Consider the following 22,745-nt stretch of genomic DNA (forward strand, 5'->3'; position numbering starts at 1 on the left):
CAAGATCTACATTTTAGATACTTACAAAAATAAGACATTCATTTCAAAACAAAATAACCTTGGAACATATAGTAAATACTATATTTCTTTATTATATAGACAATTGGCTAGTTACCTGGCAGCAGTACAAGTAGGGTATATCTATTTCCTTCTATGCTTCTCCATTTCTAATGCAAGTTTGAATTTTTATAAAAATTAGAGGACATTTTCAAAGACTTGTAAATTTTTATTTTTACATATTCCAAAAAAGTAAATAGCCAAAGGAAACCTACCAAATGAAACTGGTCTACTTTTGGAATTCCTTCTTCATTTGTCTCAAATTCTTGATTCTGAACAGAAAGCTGAAAAAGAACACAAAAGTGAATAGGCTTCAAAGGTATCTAAATCACTGGTTCTCAACATACAGGGGCCACATATCAGATGTTTATAATGATTCATAACAGTAGCAAAATTATAGTAATGAAGTAGCAATGAGATAATTTTATAGTTGGGGTCACCACAACATAAGGTATTAAAGTGTCACAACATTAGGGAAGTTTAATTAGTATTAAATACTAATCCTAGAGAGTCTCATCTCAATCATTTTCATAAATAATCAACCCATAGCCTACTGGCTGTAAGTATGTTAGAAAAACCAGGATTGAAACCCAAGAGTTTGGAAATTACAACATCATACCACAATGTCTGGATACCTCTAGATTCTAGTAAATGCAGAAAAGCACAGAAAAGCATATTTCTCATGCAGGATAACAGCTTAGTAAAAGCTACTTGCACAAATAACCAAACTGCTTCTGAAGCACCTACAGAGATAGTTGATAGGCATACCATAAATAAGCAGTGCATACTCCCTTGCTTTTTTTATTGAATATTTTCTTTACTTATATTTCAAATGTTATCCCTTTTCCCGGTTTCCCCTCTGGAATCCCCCTATTCCTTCCCACTCTACCTGCCTCCATGAGAGTGCTCCCCCACCATCCACCCACTTCCTCTCGCCTCCCCACCCTACACTTGGGCATTGAGTCTTTACAGGGCCAAGGGCCTCTCCTTGATGCCTGCCTGATAAGGCCATTTTCTGCTACATATGTGGCTGGAGCCATGCGTCCCCCATGTGTACTCTTTAGTTGGTGATTTAGTCTCTGGAAGCTCTGATATTGTTGTTCTTCAACAATATCAGTTGAAAACCCCTTCAACTCCTTCAGTATTTTTTCTAGCTTCTACATTGGGGTCCTGTTTTCAGTCTAATAGTTGGTTAAGAGCATCTAACTCTGTATTTGTCAGGCTCTGGCAGAGCTTCTCAGGAGACAGCTATATCAGGCTCCTGTCAGCATGCACTTCTTGGCACTCACAATAGTGTCTGGGTTTGGTGACTCTATATGGGATGGATTCCCTAGGTGGGGCTGTCTCTGGATGGCATTTCGTTCAGTCTCTGCTCTACACTTTGTCTCCGTATTTCCTCCTGTGAATATTTTATTCCCCCTTCTAAGAAGGACTGAAACATCCACTCTTTGGTCTTCCAATTTCTTGTGCTTCATGTAGTCTGGATTGCATCTTGGATATTCTGAGCTTTTGGGCTAATAACCACTTATCAGTAAGTGCATACCATGAGTGTTCTTTTGTGATTGGGTTACCTCACTTAAGAAGATATTTTCTAGTTCCATCCATCTGCCTAAGAATTTCATGAAGTCATTGTTTTTAATAGTTGAGTGGTACTCCATTGTGTAAATGTCATGATCCCTAATCTCAAGCTGTATTACAGAGCAATAGTGATTTTAAAAACTGTATGTTATTGGTACCAAGACAGGCAGGTAAATCAATAAAATATAACTGAAGATCCAGAAATGAACCCACACATCTATGATCACCTGATCTTTGACAAAGGAGCTAAAGCCATCCAGTGGGAAAAAGACAGCATTTTCAACAAATGGTGCTAGTTCACTGGAGGTCAGCATGTAGAAGAAGGCAAATGGATCCATTCTTATCACCTTGTACAGAGCTCAAGTCCAAGTGGATCAAAGACCTCCACATAAAACCTGATACACTGAAACTAATAGAACAGAAAGTGGGGAAGAACTTAGAACACATACACACAGATTAGGAAAAGATCTTTAACAATCCTACATCTGATAGAGGGCTAGTATCCAATATATACAAAGAACTCAAGAACTTAGACTCCAGAGAATCAAATAACTCTATTAAAAAATGGGGGACAGATCTAGACAACAAATTTTCAGCTGAAGAATACTGAAAGGCTGTGATGCACCCAACAAAATGTTCAACATCCTTAGTCATCAGGGAAATGCAAATCAAAACAACCCTGAGATTCCACCTCACACCAGTCAGAATGGCTAAGATCAAAAACTCAAGTGACTGCAGATGCTGGCAAGGATGTGGAGAAAGAGGAACACTCCTCCATTGTTAGTGGGATTGCAAGCTGGTACAACCACTCTGGAAATCAGTCTGGCGGTTCCTCAGAAAACTGGACATAGTACTACCTGGGGATCTAGCTACAACACTCCTAGGAATATACCCAAAAGATTCTTCAACATATAACAAGGACACATGTTCCACCATGTTCATAGCAGTCTTATTTATAATAGCCAAAAGCTGGAAAGAACCTAACTGTCCTTCAACAGAGGAATGGATACTTTAAGAAAATATTATAGGAGCTAGAGAGTTGGTTCCGTAGTTATATGCACTTACTGTTCTTACAAGAAACCTGGGTTCTATTCTCAGGATCCACATGGTGGTTTACACCATAAATAACTACAGTTCCAGGAAATCTAATGCTGTCTTCTGACTTCTTCAGGACCACATACACATTAAATACATACATTCAAGCAGGCAAAACACTCACTTAAAATACAGTAAATAATTCTATTTTTAAAAAAAGAAAGAAAGAAAAAGAAAATGTTCTGAAACTTAGTAATTGTATTATGTTGTAGTTACTTAGTCTCAAAACTTAAATACTGGGCTGGAGAGATGGCTCAGCAGTTCTTCCAGAGGTCCTGAATTCAATTCCCAACAACACATGGTGGCTCACAACCATCTGTAATGGGATCCAACACTCTCTTCTGGTGGGTCTGACAGCTACAGTGCAGTCATATAAATAAAATAAATAAATCTTTAAAAAAAAAAAACCTTAAATACCAAAAAAATAAATTCAGTGAGTTTTCTTTCATTCTAACACCTTCTGTTCCTAAAATATAAAATATCAACTTTAAGAAACTATTTCTTCTGGTTAGTTCTATGTCAACTTAATACAAAATAGACTCATTTTGAAAGAGGGATTCTCTATTGAGAAAATACCTTTTAAAAAATTGGCCTATAAGCAAATCTGTTGAGCATTTTCTTGATTAACAATTGATGTGGGAGGATCCAGACCACATAGAATGATAACAACAGTACAGGTGGGCCTAAGGAAAGAGACTGAGTAAGCCATAAGGAGCAAGCCAGTAAGCAGTATTCCTCCATGGCTTCTGCTTTAGTTTCTGCCTCTAGGTCCTTACCTTGACTTATGATGATGAATTCTGATATGGAAGTGAAACAAAATAAACTTTTTCCACCCCAAGTTTCTTCTTGTCATGGTGTTTTATCACAGGAAGAGAAAGCTAAATATACCGAATATCTACATTCAAAAAGGTTTTCTGACTCCTATCTATATTATCACCCATCCCTAACAACCATTAATCAACAATTGTTCTTTTCCTATATGAAAATCCATATCCCATATTTACTACTATTTTGGTGAGGAGAAATATAGGTACACAAGCATGCGTGCGTGTGTGTGTGCATGCACATGCATTTGTATATGCAGAGAAGTCAACTTCAGTTATCCTTCCTTGGAAATTATATTCACTATTTTTCTATTGCTGAGGTGAGGCTCTATGACCAAGGCAACTCATTAATTTGAAGTCCATGGTTCAATGGTTTCAGAATATGTTAATCATGGTAGTGAGCACAGAAGACAGGCAGGTGTGGCACTAAAGTAGTAGCTGTGCACTCAGATCTCCAAATATAAACAAAAGATAAAGGAAAAAGACACTGGGAATAGTTAAGTCTTTTGAAACCTCAAAGCCTGCCCCCAGTGACACACCTCCTCCAACAAGACCACATCTCCTAGTCCCTTGCAAACAGTTAAGAGTTAAAAGTTTTACTTTTTACCTAGACAAAAAAGGGGAAATGCTGCCAGATATTTGATCACACTGTGACCCTGAGATCCTGTTGTTTAGTGGAAAAATCTGTTTCTAGTTGTGGTGTGGCTCACCCTTAGCACATACCTTTAATCCCTCTGATTAGAATATAGACACTTTAGCACACACCTTTAATACTAAACAATAAAGGTAAAATTAGTTTTTAGAAGGAAGCATCCACCTTTCAAAGTGTTATCTAGTTAAATGGCAGACAAAGTAACAAATGAAAGATTTGACAGAAGAGGATATGCCAACACTCAGGTGGAAGAGAGAGGAAAAGGAAGCGACTTGAGAAGCGGAGCAGAGAGAGAGAAGAAGCAGTTTTACTAGTCGAGTTTTACAGAGACAGGTTGCAATAAGAGAAGAAGCTAACTTAGTTTGAGGCCAAGCATAGCAAAAGTTAGAGGCCAAGAGAGAACCATAGACTTAGAGAAGCATTTGAACCAGAAGGGCTGAGCTGAACCAGCCAGAGTTTAGAAAGAGCTAGAAAGAGTGAATTTATTCAGCAGCAAGTGTCAGAGGCTGAAAACATTGTAGGTATAGATAAGATTGTATGGAAACTAGAAGCCAAAGTGAGTTCATAGGAATAGTAAGCCTCAGCAACAAGTCAATCCGGTGAATAAAAGATACTTCTATACCTCTAGAAGATACTTTAAATACTTTAAAAAAAAAAAAAAGTATTAGACCACAAGCCAACCAAAAACAGGCAAAGAGTATGAAGAGACTTCATCAGGTATATCTAAAACAAAATGTTTCAACATAATTATCCATTATGAAAATAAAAGCTAAAATCATGACAGCATATTTCTACACATCCCTGTATATGGTTAAATAGAAATGACAATACCAGGTGGTAGCAATAGTGTAGACAAGGGAACTCATTTTCATGACTAGAGTAAAAAATGATAGTCAGTCTGCAAAGTTTGGCAGAGAATAAAACCTATTAAAAAAATGGGGTACAGAGCTAAACAAATCATTTTCAGTTGAGGAACACCGAATGGCCAAAAAACATCTGAGGAAGTGTTCGACATCCTTAGCCATCAGGGAAATGCAAATCAAAACAACCCTAAGAGTCCACCTCACACCAGTCAGATTGGCCAAGATCCAAAACTCAGATGACAGCAGATGCTGGCGAGGCTGCGGAGAAAGAGGAACACTTCTCCACTGTTGGTGGGGTTGCAAGCTAATACAACCACTCTGGAAATCTGTCTGGCGATACCTCAGAAAATTGGATATAGTACTACCTGAAGACCCAGCTATTCCACTTCTGGGCATATACCCCAGAGACACTTTAATACACAACAAAGATATATGCACCACAATGTTCATAGCGGCTCTATTTATAATACCCAGAAGCTGGAAGGAACCCAGATGTCCTTCAGAAGACGAATGGATACAAAAATTGTGGTACATATACACAATGGAATACTACTCAGCCACCAGAAACAATGACTTAACCAAATTCTTAAGAAAATGGCTGCATCTAGAGAAGATCATCCTGAGTGAGATAACCCAGTCACAAAAGAACAGACATAATATGCAGTCACTGATAGTGGGATGCTAACCCCAGAGGCTTGCACTCCCCCAGAAACAACTCACAGACTGTATGAAGTCCAAGAAATAAAGAAAACAAAAAATATACATATATTCACAAAACAAGAAGACTTTGACTATTTCCATGTTGCGTTTTGTTTTGCATGTACTTTACGCTTATTGCAACTAGTACGTTTTCAATGCATACTGTCACGCCCTTGAAAAAAATCAAGTACTGACTAAAAAACATATTCACATGGTTTTATGTAAAATTTATTTTAATGTCTGAAAAAACAGTACTGACAAAAATGTATAATTTTAAGCAAAAAATGTTTAAAATCTGTACATTTATCTTTGTTTTGCAAAATAAAGTCGTTTAAAAAAAATTATTCACACAATTGCAATCTGACACATCAATCTCACTCCAATATGGACTGTTAAAAAAAAAGACATTCTTTATAACAAAACCTATACACAAAGCTATTATAAGCATTATTATTATTATTATTATTATTTTATTTATTTGCTTATTTATTTATTTATTTATTAGGAAGGAGGCTTACTTGGAAAAAGAAAGAATTCAGTGAAGAAGCCAGGAGATAATAAGGTAATGGGGGGGGATTGTGACTAAAACTCGGTATATATACGTTTGAAACTGCCAACATTAACAACAAAACCCTTTAAATAAGTAACCAGTCTACAGGGTTACTCTAAAGAACAGATAATAAAATCAAACTTTTCAAGGATGTATTAAACAGAGCATCCACTGCAAATGAAGTCTCTTGTTATGAATACAAAACATAGTATTTTCATTAAATTGATACTTGACCTCAATCAAAATTATTTTCTTCCAAGCATTGACTATCCACATGATATATTTCATCTTTTATAATAACTTTTTCTAGGAGATGATAGTTCAAGCTCTCATCATTAAAAAAGAATAAAGCAACTTCTAAAGTAAGCAAATTATTTGAGATACATCTTTTTCCCCAAACAACAGTATTTATTTAAATATAAAATAATCCCTTAAAGCATATAAACATAATTAAAGAATTCTGGAGTGGTGAAGATGATAGATATGGTGGAAAATAGTCTCTCTTGCAGCATTATTTGTAATAACCCAAAACTAGAATTACCCAAATATTCTTTAATATGTGAACAAATTAAGTTGATATACTCATACAAAACTACATTAAACAACATGTATGAGTTTCAAGGGCATTACACTGAAAGAAAATATTCTCAAATATTGCTGTGGCCTTCAATAGACAAAACACAGGTGTTTAAAAAAAAACAATGTTTATTAAGGGTGAAAGAGTACTCTTACACATGTGTCCAAACCAGGGTCCATACACCACATGCCAAGAGTATTTATGAATTGACCTAATACAAAATCACAGACTTACTTAAATCATTATGAGATTCTGTGTGTGGTTTATGTTGTTATTAACTAAACTGATGACAATTTGTCACAATGTAAAAAGGTTAGACACATTTAGACTAGAAAAAAAAAAAAAAAAACCTTGGCTACAAAAGGACAATACACATCAATTTGAGCACATGACAAAATTCCTTAACAGCAGCAGCAGTAGTTATTATACTGCTGAGTAATTGGATAACAAAAGAGATCAAAAATTCCTAGCTCTGAATGAAAGTGAATACATAACATACTAAAATGAGACTTAACGAAGGCATTTCTAAGAGGAAAGTCTATAAAACTAAGTGTCAAAATGTAAAAACATAAGATCTCTTATAATTGTTGTACTTGAGGCTTTGGAAAAATAAAAACAAATCAAACCCATAGAGTAGACAGAAATAAACTGACAAAATTTGGGTTAAAACTGATGAAACAAACAAACAAAAAAAAAACCAAACAACAAAAAGCATTACAAAGAATCAATGAAATGATTTGTTTCTTTGAAAAGATAAATGAAATTAACAAAGCTTTACTCAAGTTAGCCTTAAGAGAAAAGAAGACCCAATGTAATAAAATTACAAATGAAAGGGGAGATATTATAACACAAATTAAATTCAGAAAGCACTAAGAAGATACTTTTTCTTTTTTATTAGACACTGTATTTGCATTTGAGATGTTATCCTTTCCCCCTCCCTCCACTTCCCCTCCCCCTCCACCTGTCTTCACAAAGGTGCACTCCCTCCTGATCACCCTCTCCACCCCAATGCCTTGGCATTCCCTACATTGGGAAAATGTGCCCTCCCTGGACCAAAGGCCTCTTCTCACATTGATGCCAGACAGTGCTATCTTCAGCTACAGATGCAACCAGATCAATAGGTCTCTCAATATGTGTTCAATAGTTGGTGTTATACAAGGTCAAATAGAGAAATGGGGATTGAAGAAAAGATCATTCAGATGCAGCCACCAAATCCAAACACTACTGCTGATGCCAAGAAGTACTTACTGGCAGGAACCAGATAGATATGCCTCCTCAGGGGCTCTCCCAGAGTCATACAGATACAGCTGAGCATGCTGGCAGCTAACCATCAGACTGAACATGAGGACCCCAATGAAGGTGCTAGAGAAAGGGCTGAAGGAGCTGGAAGGGGTTGCAACCTCATAGGAAGAACAACATTATCAACTAACCAAACCCTCCAAAACTCCCATGGACTAAGAACATACTTTTAAAACCTCTACACCGAGAAATTAGAAAATCGACAAAATAGGAGGTGACCTGTAGCCAGGCAGGATTCCCAGTAGAGGGATAAGGGTCCCAACACACCCACAAAACTTTTGACCCAAAATCTGTCCCATCTAAAAGAAATGCAGGAACAAAGATGGAGCAGAGCCTAAAGGAATGGCCAACCAATAACTGACCCAACTTGAAACCTGACCCATGGGCAAGCATCAGTCCCAATGATACTCTATTATGTTTGCAGACTGGAATCTAGCATGCCTGCCCTCTGAGAGGCTGCACTCAGCAGCTGACTGAAACAGATGCAGATGCCCACAGATACACACTGGATGGAGATTAGGGAATCTTATGGTACAGTTAGAAGGATCAAAGGTCCTGAAATGCATAAGAACCCCACAGAAAGACCAACAGTATCAACTAACCAGGACCCCTGGAAGTTTTCAGAGACTGAGCCACCAACCAAAGAGCATATGTGGGCTGGACCAAGGACCCCAGCATATATGTAGTAGACATGTAGTTCAGTCTCCATGTGTGTCTAACAACTGGAGCAGAGGCTCTCCCTAAAGCCTGACTATGATATCTAGTCCCCAACAGGGCTGGCCTCGGTGGGAAAGGATATGCCTAATCCTGCAGAGACTTGATGCAGAGTGGGGGGATATCCAGGGGCCCACCCTCTCAAAGGTAAAGGAGAAAGTAGAGTGGGAAGGGACACTGTGAGGTGGGAACCAGGAGCAGGGGTAGAATTTGGGATGTAAATAAATAAATAAATAATTTTTTTAAAGTCAATTAGCCATACATGGACAGATCTATTTCTACTAATCTCTATATCACTGCTTCTCAACCTGTGGATCATTCTGATATACTCCATATCAGATATATACATTACAATTCATAATCATAGCAAAATTACACTTATAAAGTAGCAACAAAGTAATGTTGTGGTTGAGAGTATTCACAACATGAGAAACAATATTTAAGGTCTCAGTATTAGGAAAGTTGAGAACTACTGCACTAAACCATTCTAGTCATCTATGTATCTAACTTCACACTGATATCAGCCTGGTTTTATAAGCTATTACTTTTTTGTCTTGAAATCAAATCTTACAAGCCTTCCAATTTTGATCTTTCACAAAGTTACCTTGGTTACTAGCAATCCTAAATATTTTATGTAAACTGTAACATATATTACAATACTTAATTGCTGATTTCCACACTCAAAACAACTACCAGCATTTCTGTTGAAAGCACTTTGAATTTATATGTCAATCAAGAGTAGAACTTTCATAAAACATCAGGTTTTCTAGTCCATAAATAGTGTATTTCTCTACCTGCAGCTTTAATTTTTCTTAGGAATGCTTTGTAGTTTTCTGTGTACATTGTCTTGTACATTTTTAGTTAAACTTATCCAACATTTCATATTTTGTTATTTTTAAGATTTTCTATGAGTATGCGAGGAACTGCACACACAAGTCCATGTGCATAAGTTGTCTTCTTCTGTTCCTCTCTTCCTTAGTCCCTGAACTAGGCACAGCATGAAGCCATGCTTGCTTTTTCATGCTTCTAAGGCTTCAAATCCAGATCCTCATTCTTACGCAGTAGGTCTTTTTGTCCACTGAGCCATTTACCAAGCTGCTTTTATAATTTTTAAAATTATTTAATATGTGTTTTGTTTGTCTGTATGTATGTATGTATAAAATGTGTGTGCCTAGTGCTTACTGAAGTCAAGAGAGCATCAGATCCCCTGGAACATGAGTTACTCATGATTTATGAGCCACCATATGATTTCTGGAAACCAAACCTGGGTGGGTTCTTAAGCACTGAGCCATCTCTCTGGGCCATATATTCATAATTTTTAATTTCTTATTTTCTACTAGTATGTTAGGAAATATAATTGCATTGAAATTAAAACTGTTACCTTGATAAGTAGTTCTAGCAGATTGTATATAGACTTCTAAAAATATTCTACATTGACAATTATGTCATCTGCAAATAAACACAGCTTCATTTCTTTGCTTTTAAATTAAATGACTTTTCCTTTCATTCATCTGTACTAGCCGGAACATGGATTAGCAAACTATAACCTCTGCAGCAAATCGATGATACTATTTGCTTTGTATAAACTATAAGCAAAAAAATTGTTCTCATGTTTTAAATATTTAAAAGGATATCAAAAAAGCTGTCCACTTTCTCCCTACCTATTCAGCATAGTACTTGAAGTACTAGCCAGAGCATTAAGACAACAAAAAGAGGCCAAAGGGATACAAATTGGAAAGAAAGAAGTCAAAATATCACTATTTGCAGATGATATTATAGTATATTTAAGTGACCCTAAAAATTCCACCAGAGAATTTTTACAGCTGATAAACCACCTTCAGCAAAGTGGCTGGATATATAATTAACTCAAACAAATCAATAGCCTTCCTCTACTCAAAGGACAAACAGGCTGAGAAAGAAATTAGAGAATCAACACCCTTCACAATAGTCACAAAGAATATAAAATACCTTGGTGTGACCCTAACCAAGCAAGTGAAGGATCTGTACGACAAGAACTTCAAGTCTCTGAAGAAGGAAACTGAAGAAGACCTCAGAAGGTAGAAAGATCTCCCATGTTCATGGATTGGAAGGATCAACATTGTAAAAATGGCCATCTTGCCTAAGGCAATCTACAAATTCAATGCAATTCCCATCAAAATTCCAACTCAATTCTTTATAGAGTTAAAAAGAGTAATTTGCAAACTCATTTGGAATAATAAAAAAAAAAACCAGGACAGCAAAAACTATTCTCAACAATAAAAAAAACTTTTAGGTGAAACACCATCCCTGACCTCAAGCTGTGTTACAGATCAATTGTGATAAAAACTGCATGGTTTGGTACAGAGACATTCAGGTAGACCAATGGAATAGAATCAAAGACCCAGAAATGAACCCACAAACATATGGTCACTTGATCTTTGACAAAAGAGCTAAAAACATTCAATGGAAAAAGGACAGCCTCTTCAACAAATGGTGCTGGTTCAACTGACAGTCAGCATGCAGAAGAATGCAAAACTATCCCTTCTTCTTGTACAAAGCTCAAGTCCAAGTGGATCAAAGATCTCCACATAAAACCAGGTACACTGAAACTAATAGAACAGAAAGTGGGGAAAGGCTTAGAGCATATAGGCACAGAAGAAAATTTCCTGAACAGAACACCAATGGCTTATGCTCTAAGATCAAGAATCGACAAATGGGACCTCATGAAATTGCAAAGCTTCTGTAAGGCAAAGGACACTGTCAAAAGGAAAAAATGGCAACCAACAGATTGGGAAAAGATCTTGACCAATCCTACATCTGATAGAGGACTAGTATCCAATATATACAAAGAACTCAAGAAGTCAGGCTCTAGAGAATCAAAGAATCCTATTTAAAAAATGGGGTACAGAGCTACACAGAGACTTCTCAGTGGAGGAATATCGAATGGCTTAGATGTACCTGAAGAAATGCTCAACATCCCTCATCATCAGGGAAATGCTAATCAAAACAACCCTGAGATTCCACCTCACACCAGTCAAAATGGCTAAGACCAAAAACTCAGGTGACAGCGGATACTGGCAAGGATGTAGAGAAAGAGAAACACTACTCTACTGTTGGTGGGATTGTAAACTGGTATAACCACTCTAGAAATTAGTTTGGTGGTAGTACTACCTGAGGACCCAGCTATACCACTCCTGGGCATATACCCAAAAGTAGCTCCAATATATAACAAGGACACATGCTCAACAAAGTTCATAGCAGCATTATTTATAATAGCCAGAAGCTGGAAAGAACCCAGTTATCCTTCAACAGAGGAATGGATTCAGAAATTATGGTACATTTACACAATCGAGTACTATTCAGCTATTAAAAACAAGTTCATGAAATTCCTAGGTAAATGGATAGAACTTGAAGCTACCATATTGAGTGATATAACCCAGTCACAAAAGAACACTCACGGTTATGTATTCATTTATAAGTGGATACTAGCCCCCTACCCCCCCCCCAAAAAGCTCAGAGTATCCAAGAAATCATCCACAGAACTTATGAAGCTCAAAAAGAAGGAAGACCAGATGTGGATGCCTCAGTCCTTCTTAGAAGGAAGAACAAAACAGGGGAAAAAATATGAGGTCAAATAGAGGAGCAGGGACTGAAGAAAAGATCATCCAGAGACTGCCTCACCTGGGGATCCATCCCATATGCAGCCACCAAACCCAAGTACTATTGCTGAGGCCAAGTAGTGCTTACTGGTGTGAACCAGACATGGTTGTCTCCTCGGAGGCTCTCCCAGAGTCATACAGATACATATGAGGATACCTGCAGCTAACATCAGACTAAACATAGGAACCCAGTGAAAAAGCTAGAGAAAGGACTGAAATAGCTGAAAGGTTTGCACCCTCATGAGAAGAACAACATCATCATCAGTCAAGGCACTGAGGTAAAGAGGGTGATTGGGAGAGGGAGCGCCTTCATGGAAGCAAGTTGAGGGGAAGGGGGTGGGAAGAAGGGTATAACATTTGAAATATAAATACAGAGAATTTCCAATAAAATTGAAAAAAAGGAAAAAAAGAATTAAAAAAAGAATATCAAAGAATTACTATTTAATAAGATATGAAAGCTATATAAAATTCAAATTTCAAAATCCATTAATAAACTTTTATTTAACAGGTCACATCCACTTGTTCATGCTTTAGTGCTACAGCAGCAGAACTCAGTACTGACAACACATAACATGCCATAGAGCCTTAGGATTTAATGAGCTGGCCAGTTACAGAAAACATTTGCTCATCCCTGGGTAAATACAATGTTCACTGGAAGAACAGGTATCTTTCCCTTTCAATACCTAACCACTCAAACTCTTAAGCACCATGCCATCTGTCCAGTACTTACTCAAATTCTTAAGCAATGTGTAACATTATGCATACACTAAAAGCAAGAACATATCAAGTGTTCACTTAGCATTATCTCCCATACATGCATAAATTTGTTACATATTACTGTAAAATAAAAACATATTTACTGTCAATATTGAGTATAACAAAACAATGTAATACTTATAATTTATATATATATATTATAGAAAGTTAATAGTAATAAAAATGATATCAACAGTTTATAATTTAAAAAAAAAAAACTTCTTTAAAAGTTCTAAGCATGAGAAGATAGCATAGTCAGTAAACTGCTTGCCACCCAAGCACGAATACCTGAGTTTGATCCCCAGAACTCTTGTAATAAGAAGGAAAAAAAGAAGCTGGGCTTAGATGCACATGCCTATCACACCAGTGTGGGAGGGCAGGCAGGCAGATCTCTATAGACTAATGGGCAGCCAGCCTAGCCTGCTTATTAGCAAGTTCCAGGACAATGACAGGCCCTGACTCAACAGTCTAAGAAGATGACGCCTAAATAATTCATCCAAAGTTTATTTCTGGCCTCTACATGCACACACACACACACACACACACACACACACACAGTAAATTCCACTTTTAAAAAGTGTAGCATTGCACAAGACAGACTAGAGCAAAAACATTTGCCAATTTGCCAAGAATGTTTTCATTAATCAAGAATGAAAGTCAGGTTCAAAGACGATCAGATACTATCATAGTTCAGACCATAAATGATGCTGACCGGCTACGTGGCAGCATTATTCCCATAACCCGCAGGGCAGCTTCCAAGAAACCAAAGTTTTTGGGTTGGGGCTGGGGGAAGTATAGTTGCAAAGCTAAAACTTAGAGGAATTGAAGAAAGGGCACCACCAGGAGTGGAGCCTGCAGCTTAATTTTACTCAACACAGGAAACCTCACCTGGCCTGATACAGAAAGGATTGGACAGATTTGACAGCTCTTTCTCCTGGTGGTGCATGGCCATTCTTAGTTGGTGGAGCGATTTGTCTGGTTAATTCCCATAATGAACAGACTCTGGCATGTTAACTAGTTACTCGAACCCTGAGCCGTCAGCATCTCCCAACTTCTTAGAGGGACAAGTGGCATTCAGCCACCCTAGATTGAGCAATAACAGGTCTGTGAGGTCCAAGGCCACAGGCACACCACACTGACTGGCTCAGCGTGTGCCTACCCTACACTGGCAAGCTCAGGTAACCCGTTGAACCCCGTTCCTGATGGGGATCAGAGATTTCAATTATTCCCCATGAGTGAGGTGGATCATAAGCTTGTGTTGATTAAGACCCTGCCCTTTGTACACACTGCCCTGTGTTGATTAAGTCCTTGCCCTTTGTACACACTGCCCGTCACTGCTACCAACTGGATGGTTTAGTGACAAGGTGAACCTGCAGATGGATCATTAACTGAGAACTAAGGTGGGCGCGTCCCTAGCTCAGCTCCCTGGTTCTTACATTCACTCACCCGGAGGTGCGTGCGGGGTGTCCCGTCTCGGGTGCATGAGGGCCAGACTCTGGTCATGGGGTGTGGGGGTGGGGGGGCCAGTCGTGCCGGGGCGGGGAAAGAGGGCTTCGGTGCGGTCAGTCCAGGGACCTCCTCTGCTTTCTCACCTTCCCTTTCTCCGCCTCATCTCCCTCCCTTCAGCCCACTCCCCAATTCCCTGGCTCTTCCCTGTATAACCCGGGCTGTGATCAGGGTGCGCTCGCCTTCCGGGCGCCCCCGCCGCAGCTCCGGCCTTTTTACTGCGCCAAGAGCGGTCTTAGCATACGGGTCGCTTCCCTGCGGAGGTAAAGACCTGTGGGGGCTGGGGGGCGGGGGGAAGAAAAGAAGGGTCGCCCTTCCAACCCCGGTGGGGCCCGAAGTCGGTCGATCCTCCTCAGACTACAACGACCCTTCCCGCCGCCCACTCCAGGCTACAGACTGGAATACAGGGGGTCGAGAGCCCCCTTTGGGCGCCCAAGGAGCCCGCCTAGCGGCCCGGCTCGCCCACTTTTCACAGTCCACTGTTGGTTGCCGGGTGCGGAGCCCTGTGTCCTATTCGGTCTTCCCGTTTCAAAACAAAAGAAAAGAAAAAAAGTATAGCATTATTCTCCATTAAAAAAATGGTTGAAAATAGCTAAAATCATCCCTTTACATTATGAAATGTGTGTAAATTATTAATGATTTTTAAAGCAACATACCCATAATAAAAGACAGCCATAAGCATACAAGTCTGAACTTGCAGAAGGAGGTTTTCCAATTTTCAATTCTGGTGATAGCAAACTCAATCCACCAACCAACGTGCTCACTGAAGCTCGCTGACTCTACAAAAACAGTATTTTAGACAATAAAGGCTTTATGTGAAAGACTCTGTTCTCAATTTTAAGATTCTTTTGAAATATTTCATTGTCTAGCTATCAAATATATAATTTTCTATTCTTACAAATTTTACTTTTATTATACTCAGATACAGATGTGGACTGAAAACGCCTGACTCATGTTTTTATCACAGACATTGTTTTGTGTGTTTCTTTTATTTTAATCTACTACGTGTATATGCACATGTGCATGTTTGTATAATATGGATAGATGGAGAAGCAAGCATGTGCATCACTAAACATATGGGGTCAGAGAACAACTTTCTGGAGACAGCCTTTCCCTTTGCCTTACTCAAGCAGGGTCTTTTTGTTCTTTCTGCTGCTACACTTCTTACTTAAAGCAAACTGGGCAGCAAACTGAATTCTCCCGTTTCTACCTCCCATCTAGAAATGCTAGGATTGCAAGCTCAGGCCACTGCACTGGTTTTTCTTGACCTTTACACGTTTCCAGGGATTAACTCGGGTCATCAGGCTTGCACAGATAACGTTTTACCCATGAAGTCACCTCCCCTACCCCCTACTTGGATAGTTTAATAAATTGACAAAGCAGTACTATTTTCTAATTCATTATAAATAGACATTATAAATATTTTAAGTGAAATTATACAAATTACTTTTTCTTTGTGACCATTTTCTAAATATAGCATTTTCCAAGAAATCAAAGAATAATTAATGACAATTCATGATACTAAATTCAGTCTGCCTTTAAGTTACAATTCTGACTCTCACATTTATTTGCTGTATGATTAAAATTTTAATTTCTCTAAGTCCACACTAATTTTTAAGATGGAAATAACATTTACATTATAGAGCTGTCATAAAGTTAATGATAGTTAGCACAGTGCCCACCATAAATCACTAAGTCTCAACTGTGTCTTCTCCACTTACTATCTCTACCCCAACGTCTCAGACTAAAACCCAGAAGCTAAGACATCAACTGGGAATGTTAAAGAAGCAACTAAAATAGCACACTGGGAAAAAATGCCTGATGATGACTGGATTAAGAGGAGGAGTAAAGGTCAGAACAGTCATGTCCACAACTGTACCAATGGTACACTAAAAATAAACTGACATGAATTCTTACATTTACTTGTAAAATCCTTATTTTCTCATGTTACTGTAATTCTTAAAATAAATTAATATGGAAAATAGAATGTTTTAGAAAATTAATCTATAAATCCTGTACAACTTTTGATTATTTTTATATTCATTTTTCATTCTTTTGAGCTATCATATAAAACCACTAAGACTATATACCTATATACAGCATTTATTCTAAAACTTATAAATGACCAAATTACCAAAGTACATAACAGCAATGCTTGACAAGAATGTATGTGAAGAAACCGGACATTTGTCTGATGCTTATGAGAAAAAAAAATGATAGGCACTTAAAAAAAGTTTCTCAAGAAGGCCAACATTAAATTGGCCTTATTTATTATATTTAAATATAATAAGTATTTATTTTAAGCCTATCAGAATCGCTACGTTACTTAAAATTTTTATTGTTCATTACTATAAACTATTTTATTGGATATTCTCTGTATTTGCATTTCAAATGTTATCCCCTTTCCCCCTACTCCCACCCCCCTCCCCTTGCTTTCATAAAGATGCTTCCTCTCCCAACCATCCACTCCCACCACAATGCCTTGCCATTCCCCTACTCTGGGAAAACAAGCCTTCACTGGACCAAAGGCCTCTCCTCCCATTGATGCCACATAATGCCATCCTCTGCTACATAAGCAACTGGAGCCATGGGCCTCTCCACATGTGCTCATTGGTTGGTGTTTTAGTCCCTGGGAGTTCTGGAGGGTTTGGTTGGTTGATAATGTTCTTCCCATGGGGTTGCAAACCCTATCAGCTCCTTCAGTCCTTTCTCTAGCTCCTTCTTTGGGGTCCCTGTGCTCAGCCTGATGGTTAGCTACAAGCATCCTCATCTGTATCAGTATGCTAAACCAACTCTTATAAATATTTAATTGGAGCTGGCTTACAGGTTCAGAAGTTAGTTCATTATCATCAAGGTGGGAAGCATGGCAGCAACTAGGCAGTTGCACTACAGAAGCTGAGAGCTTTACATCTTGATCAGAAGACTGTTTTCCAGTAAGCTACAAGGAGGGTCTCAAAGACTACTTGCACAGTGACACACTTCCTCCAACCAGGGCACACCTCCTAATAGTGCCACTCCCTTGGCCAAGCATATTCAAATACCACAGTGACTTATTTTTTTGCAAGCTAGTTTTGTTTGCTAGTTGTGTTTTGAGATATGTGGACATCAACTGTAATACAAACTATTACTCAACCTGTACGTGACTTGTTAAGTGTTCTATCAAACACTAGGGATTTTCAAAAGGAAGTAAACAGAATTACATTACAATTCCCCAAAGCAATGAGAATGCCTGCATAAATAACTTGTACACTAATGTTCATAACATCCTAACTCATAATAATTAAAAACCATAAACCTAGAGATAGGCTTGAGGATATGTACTTGTAATCTCAGCACGTAGGAGGCTGAGGAAGGAAGATCACTTGGAGTTCACGACCTATGCTACAAAGATGGTTCAAAGCTAGGATTTGCTATCCAGTGAGATGCTGTCTCAAGCAAAAGCAAAAGTGTAAACCCAAATATCTATCCACTGATGAAAACACACACCAAAGTATCACATATACATACAATTAAATACATTTGGCCATAAAAATTATGTTCTTAAACATTCAACAACATAGATTAACTCTGAATGTTGCACTAGACAACAAAAATGATCCACCAAAGACCAACTATTAGATGGTTTTACTTATATGAGAGTACAGAACAAGTAAATCCAGAAGCACAAAGTATATTACTGGTTTCCAATGGGTGAGAAGAAGCAGAAATGAAAATTAACTGTGAATCAGTAACTACTTTAGAATGTGATAATCAATATATCATTATATGGATATGCTAAAAACTAGCACTGAATTCTACAATATCTCCTGTGTAAACTCTATCTCAATAAAGCTGTTTAATTTTAAATGGGAACTGTTTAGCCATTTATGTTATACATATTTTAATTGGCTATATATAATAAACATATATATCTTTGTCAATTAAACAGAAAAATTCTTTGTGATCATATATATTCTTAGAACACTATTCCACACATACACATAAAAATATCATGTTCCCTTAATTGTCTGAACTTTGTTCTCTTTCCAAACTGCCTAATGGAAGATAATGTGGCAACAAGTTAAAAGCCACATAGTTGAACCTAGATTTAAACTAAATAAAAAAATCCATGGCTCCCAGGCTTTCAAAATGTACTGTATGTATGCATATTTAAATTTAATCTGTGAATGAAAGAAGGTTCTCACATGTTTCTAGCAACTGTTTTCTACTGAGAAAAGTAATGATCGATGCCACTGAGTACATCATATTGTTTCTGTATTTATGGCAAAGCCACACACTGCTCACTACCATCCAGATGACTATGACAGATTCTATTTATACCACATGACACACCTTAACTGAAAGTGCAGATCTTAAATCAATCAACACATTGTGTATAAATACTGAACCACTTTAATAAGTAGTTTCTATCCTATAAATCTATGATATTTTACCTCAGATTTGGTGAAATCAAAATCTCCAACAATCCCTTGTTCACGATTTAAGGCAAATACATTGTTCTGATGAAGTGATCCATGAATTATGTTAGCACTGTGCAATGTATGCAGTCCTCGGGCAACACCTTTCATGACTTTTAAAGCTTCCTGCAAATAAATACACATTGAAAAGGCAGAGTTTAGAAAACTGACACCTCATTTTAATATATAAATTTTGTCCTTATTAAAAGACTATCCTAGACCTAAAGTAAAGTTTCCTTCAAGGTAAAGATACAGCATAGACAAAAAGGCTAGATAAAGCTTAACTATGTGGAGTGGTTTAAACAAGAATGGCCTCCATGGGCTCATGTGTTTGAAAACTCAGTCCCTAGATGATTTGGGAAGGTTTGGGAAGTTTGACCTTGTTGGAGAATATATATCACTTCAGGGCGCACTTAAACATTTCAGAAGACTTGAGTCATTCCTAGTACACTCTATGCCTCCTGTCTTGAAAAGAAGGCTGATGGCTGCCACCACCATGTCTTATTCTACCATTGGGACACTCTGGAATTTTAAATCCAATTAAATGTTTTCTTTTATAAGTTGCCTTACTTGTGGTTTTCTATCATAGCAATAGGAAAGTAATAGTTTATGTAGTTGATTTAAAGTCTAAATGGTTTTTACACACACACACACACACTTCTAAGGCAACTAAAATTATAAATAAGCACTACATAAAGCAGCTAGAAGAGAATGAATAATGCTACTAAATAGGAATGATCAGAACATCTTTAATAATTAGAAATAGAAATTACTATTTCTAATTACAAATTTATAATGATAAAAGCTAAAGCTGCCACTTAAAACTTCAGATACTAACTACTGTTCTAGGCAACTACATAAATGTGTGTGTATATGCGTGTATAAATATATGGATGGATGGATGGATGGATGGGTGGGTGGGTGGGGTGGGTGGGTGGCTGGGTTCTGGAACCAGAAAGATGTAACTTCAAGTTTCAGTTCTACTTCTGGTTAAACAAGTTTTGTGAAAAAAATCACTTAATCTTTCTCAGCCTCATTTTTCTCATGTATAACAAAATAAAGGCAAGAATGAAATAGAATAATGCAGCCGTCAGGACTAGCGGCCTACCTGCAGTGAGCTGAGCACCCAAAGGAGATGCAGAAGCTTTCTTCCTCCTGAGGCCATGGGAGAGCCCATGCTCTCTCTCCACTGCCTATCTGGGGAGAGACCTCCTGGAACTCTCAGGGCGCAGGTATCACAGTACCTCTTGAGTATATCCTCCAGGCCTCCATCTCCACCCAGAGCTAGAACTGGCCCATCGCCATTAAAACTCACAGCCTACCCATAGAGGGCTAAACACCCAGACCTGTCTCCAGAGCCCACAGCCCACAAACGCACAGGACAGACAAGCTCCATTCAGAGACAAGATCAACTAACATCAAAAATAAGAAGATGGCAAGAGGCAAGTGCAAGAATCTAAGCAACAGAAACCAAGACAACCAGGCAACATCAGAATCCAGCTCTCCCACAACAGCAAGTAGTGCATATTCCAACACACAAGAAAAACAAGATTTGGACTTAAAATCGTGCCTCGTGTTGATGAAAGAAGGCCTTGAGAAGCATCTGAATAACTCCCCTAAAGAAATACAGAAGAACACAGATAAACAAGTACAAGCCCTTAGAGAAACACAGGAAAACACAAACAGATGAAAAAAACTGAATAAAACCATCCAAGATCTAAAAACAGAAATGGAAACAATAAAGAAAACACAAAGAGAGACAACTCTGGAGATTGAAAACCTAGAAAAGAGGTCAGGAGTCATAGACACAAGCCTCACCAACAGAATACAAGAGATGGAAGACAGAATCTCAGGGGCAAAAGATAACAGAAAGCATTGACACAACAGTCAGAGAAAATGTAAATATTAAAAAGCTCCTAACCCAAAACATCCAGGAAATCAAGGACACCATGAGAAGACAAAACCTAAGATATTAAGTGTAGAAGAGAGTGAAGATTCCCAACTAAAAGGCCCAGTAAATATCTTCAACAAAATTATAGAAGAAAACTTCCCTAACCTAAAGAAAGATATAACCATGAACATACAGGAAGCCTAAAGAACCCCAAATAGATTGGACCAGAAAAGAAATCCCTCCATACCACATAATATTCAAGACACCAATGTTCAAAACAAAGAAAGTATGCTTAAAGCAGTAAGGGGAAAAAAAAACAAGCAATATTAAAAGGCAGACCGATCAACATTACAAAAGACTTCTCAACAGAAACTATGAAAGCTAGAAGATCCTGGACAAACATCATACAGACCCTAAGAGAACACAAATGCCAGCCCAGGTGACTATAGCCAGCAAAACTCTCAGTTACTACAGATGGAGAAACAAAGATACTCCAGGACAAGACCAAATTTACACAATATCTGTGCACAAATCCAGCCCTACAAAGGATAATACATGGAAAACTATAACACAAGCAGGGAAACTACACCCTAGGAAAAGCAAGAAAATAATCCTCTTACAACAAAACTAAAAGAAAGGCACACAAACATAATTCTACCTCTAACAACTAAAATAACAGGAAACAACAATCATTATTCCTTAATATCTCTTGACATCAATGGACTCAATTCCCCAATAAAAAGACATAGACTATCAGACTGAATACGTAAACAGGACCCAGCATTTTGCTGCATACATAAAACTCATCTCAGCCAAAAAAAAAGGGGGGGGGGGCAGTACCTCATATTAAAAGGTTGGAAAAAAACTTTCCAGGCAAATGATCCCAAGGAACAAACTGGAGTAGCCATCTAATATGGAATATAGATTTTCAACCAAAAGTCATCAAAAAAGATAAGGAAGGACACTTTTTACTCATCAAAGGAAAAATCTATCAAGATGAACTCTCAATTCAGAACACCCATGCTCCAAATACAAGGGCACTCAAATTCATAAAAGAAACTCTACTAAAGCTCAAAGCATATATGGAACCACACACAATAATAGTGAGAGACTTAAGCACTCCTCTCTCATCAATGGACAAATCGAGGAATCAGAAACTGAACAGAGACACAGTGAAACTAACAGACGTTATGAACCAAATGAATTTAACAGACATCTATAGAATATTTCATCCTAAAACAAAAAAATATACCTTCTTTTCAGCACCTTACAGCACCTTCTCCAAAACTGACCATATAGTTGGTCACAAAACAGGCCTCAACAGATACAAGAACATTGAAATAATCTCATGTATCCTATCAGATCACCATGGACTAAGGCTGGTCTTCAAAAACAACAAAAACAACAAAAAGCCCACATACACATGGAAGCTGAACAATGCTCTCTGCTCAATGATAACATGGTCAAGAAAGAAATTAAGAAAGAAATAAAAAACATTTTAGAATTTAACAAAAATGAAGACACAACATACCCAAACTTATGAAATACAATGAAAGCAGTGCTAAGAGGAAAACTCATAGCTCTGAATG

The 22,745-nt window shown here is 37.8% G+C and overlaps 1 protein-coding gene across 1 annotated transcript in view; it reads right to left on the reverse strand.

Annotated features, from left to right (window-relative positions):
- STK31 (serine/threonine kinase 31) overlaps nucleotides 1-22,745 on the reverse strand; it is a gene marked incomplete at both ends in the record, with an annotated part of 79,643 nt that overhangs the window by 3,482 nt on the left and 53,416 nt on the right. The window contains 3 exon segments of the mRNA XM_080932615.1: nucleotides 273-341; nucleotides 15,465-15,587; nucleotides 19,242-19,391. Of these exon segments, the coding sequence (XP_080788741.1) occupies nucleotides 273-341; nucleotides 15,465-15,587; nucleotides 19,242-19,391 (342 nt within the window).

This window comes from Micromys minutus (genome assembly GCF_963924665.1).
Source record: "Micromys minutus genome assembly, chromosome: 18".
NCBI classification, from domain to species: Eukaryota; Metazoa; Chordata; class Mammalia; order Rodentia; family Muridae; genus Micromys; species Micromys minutus.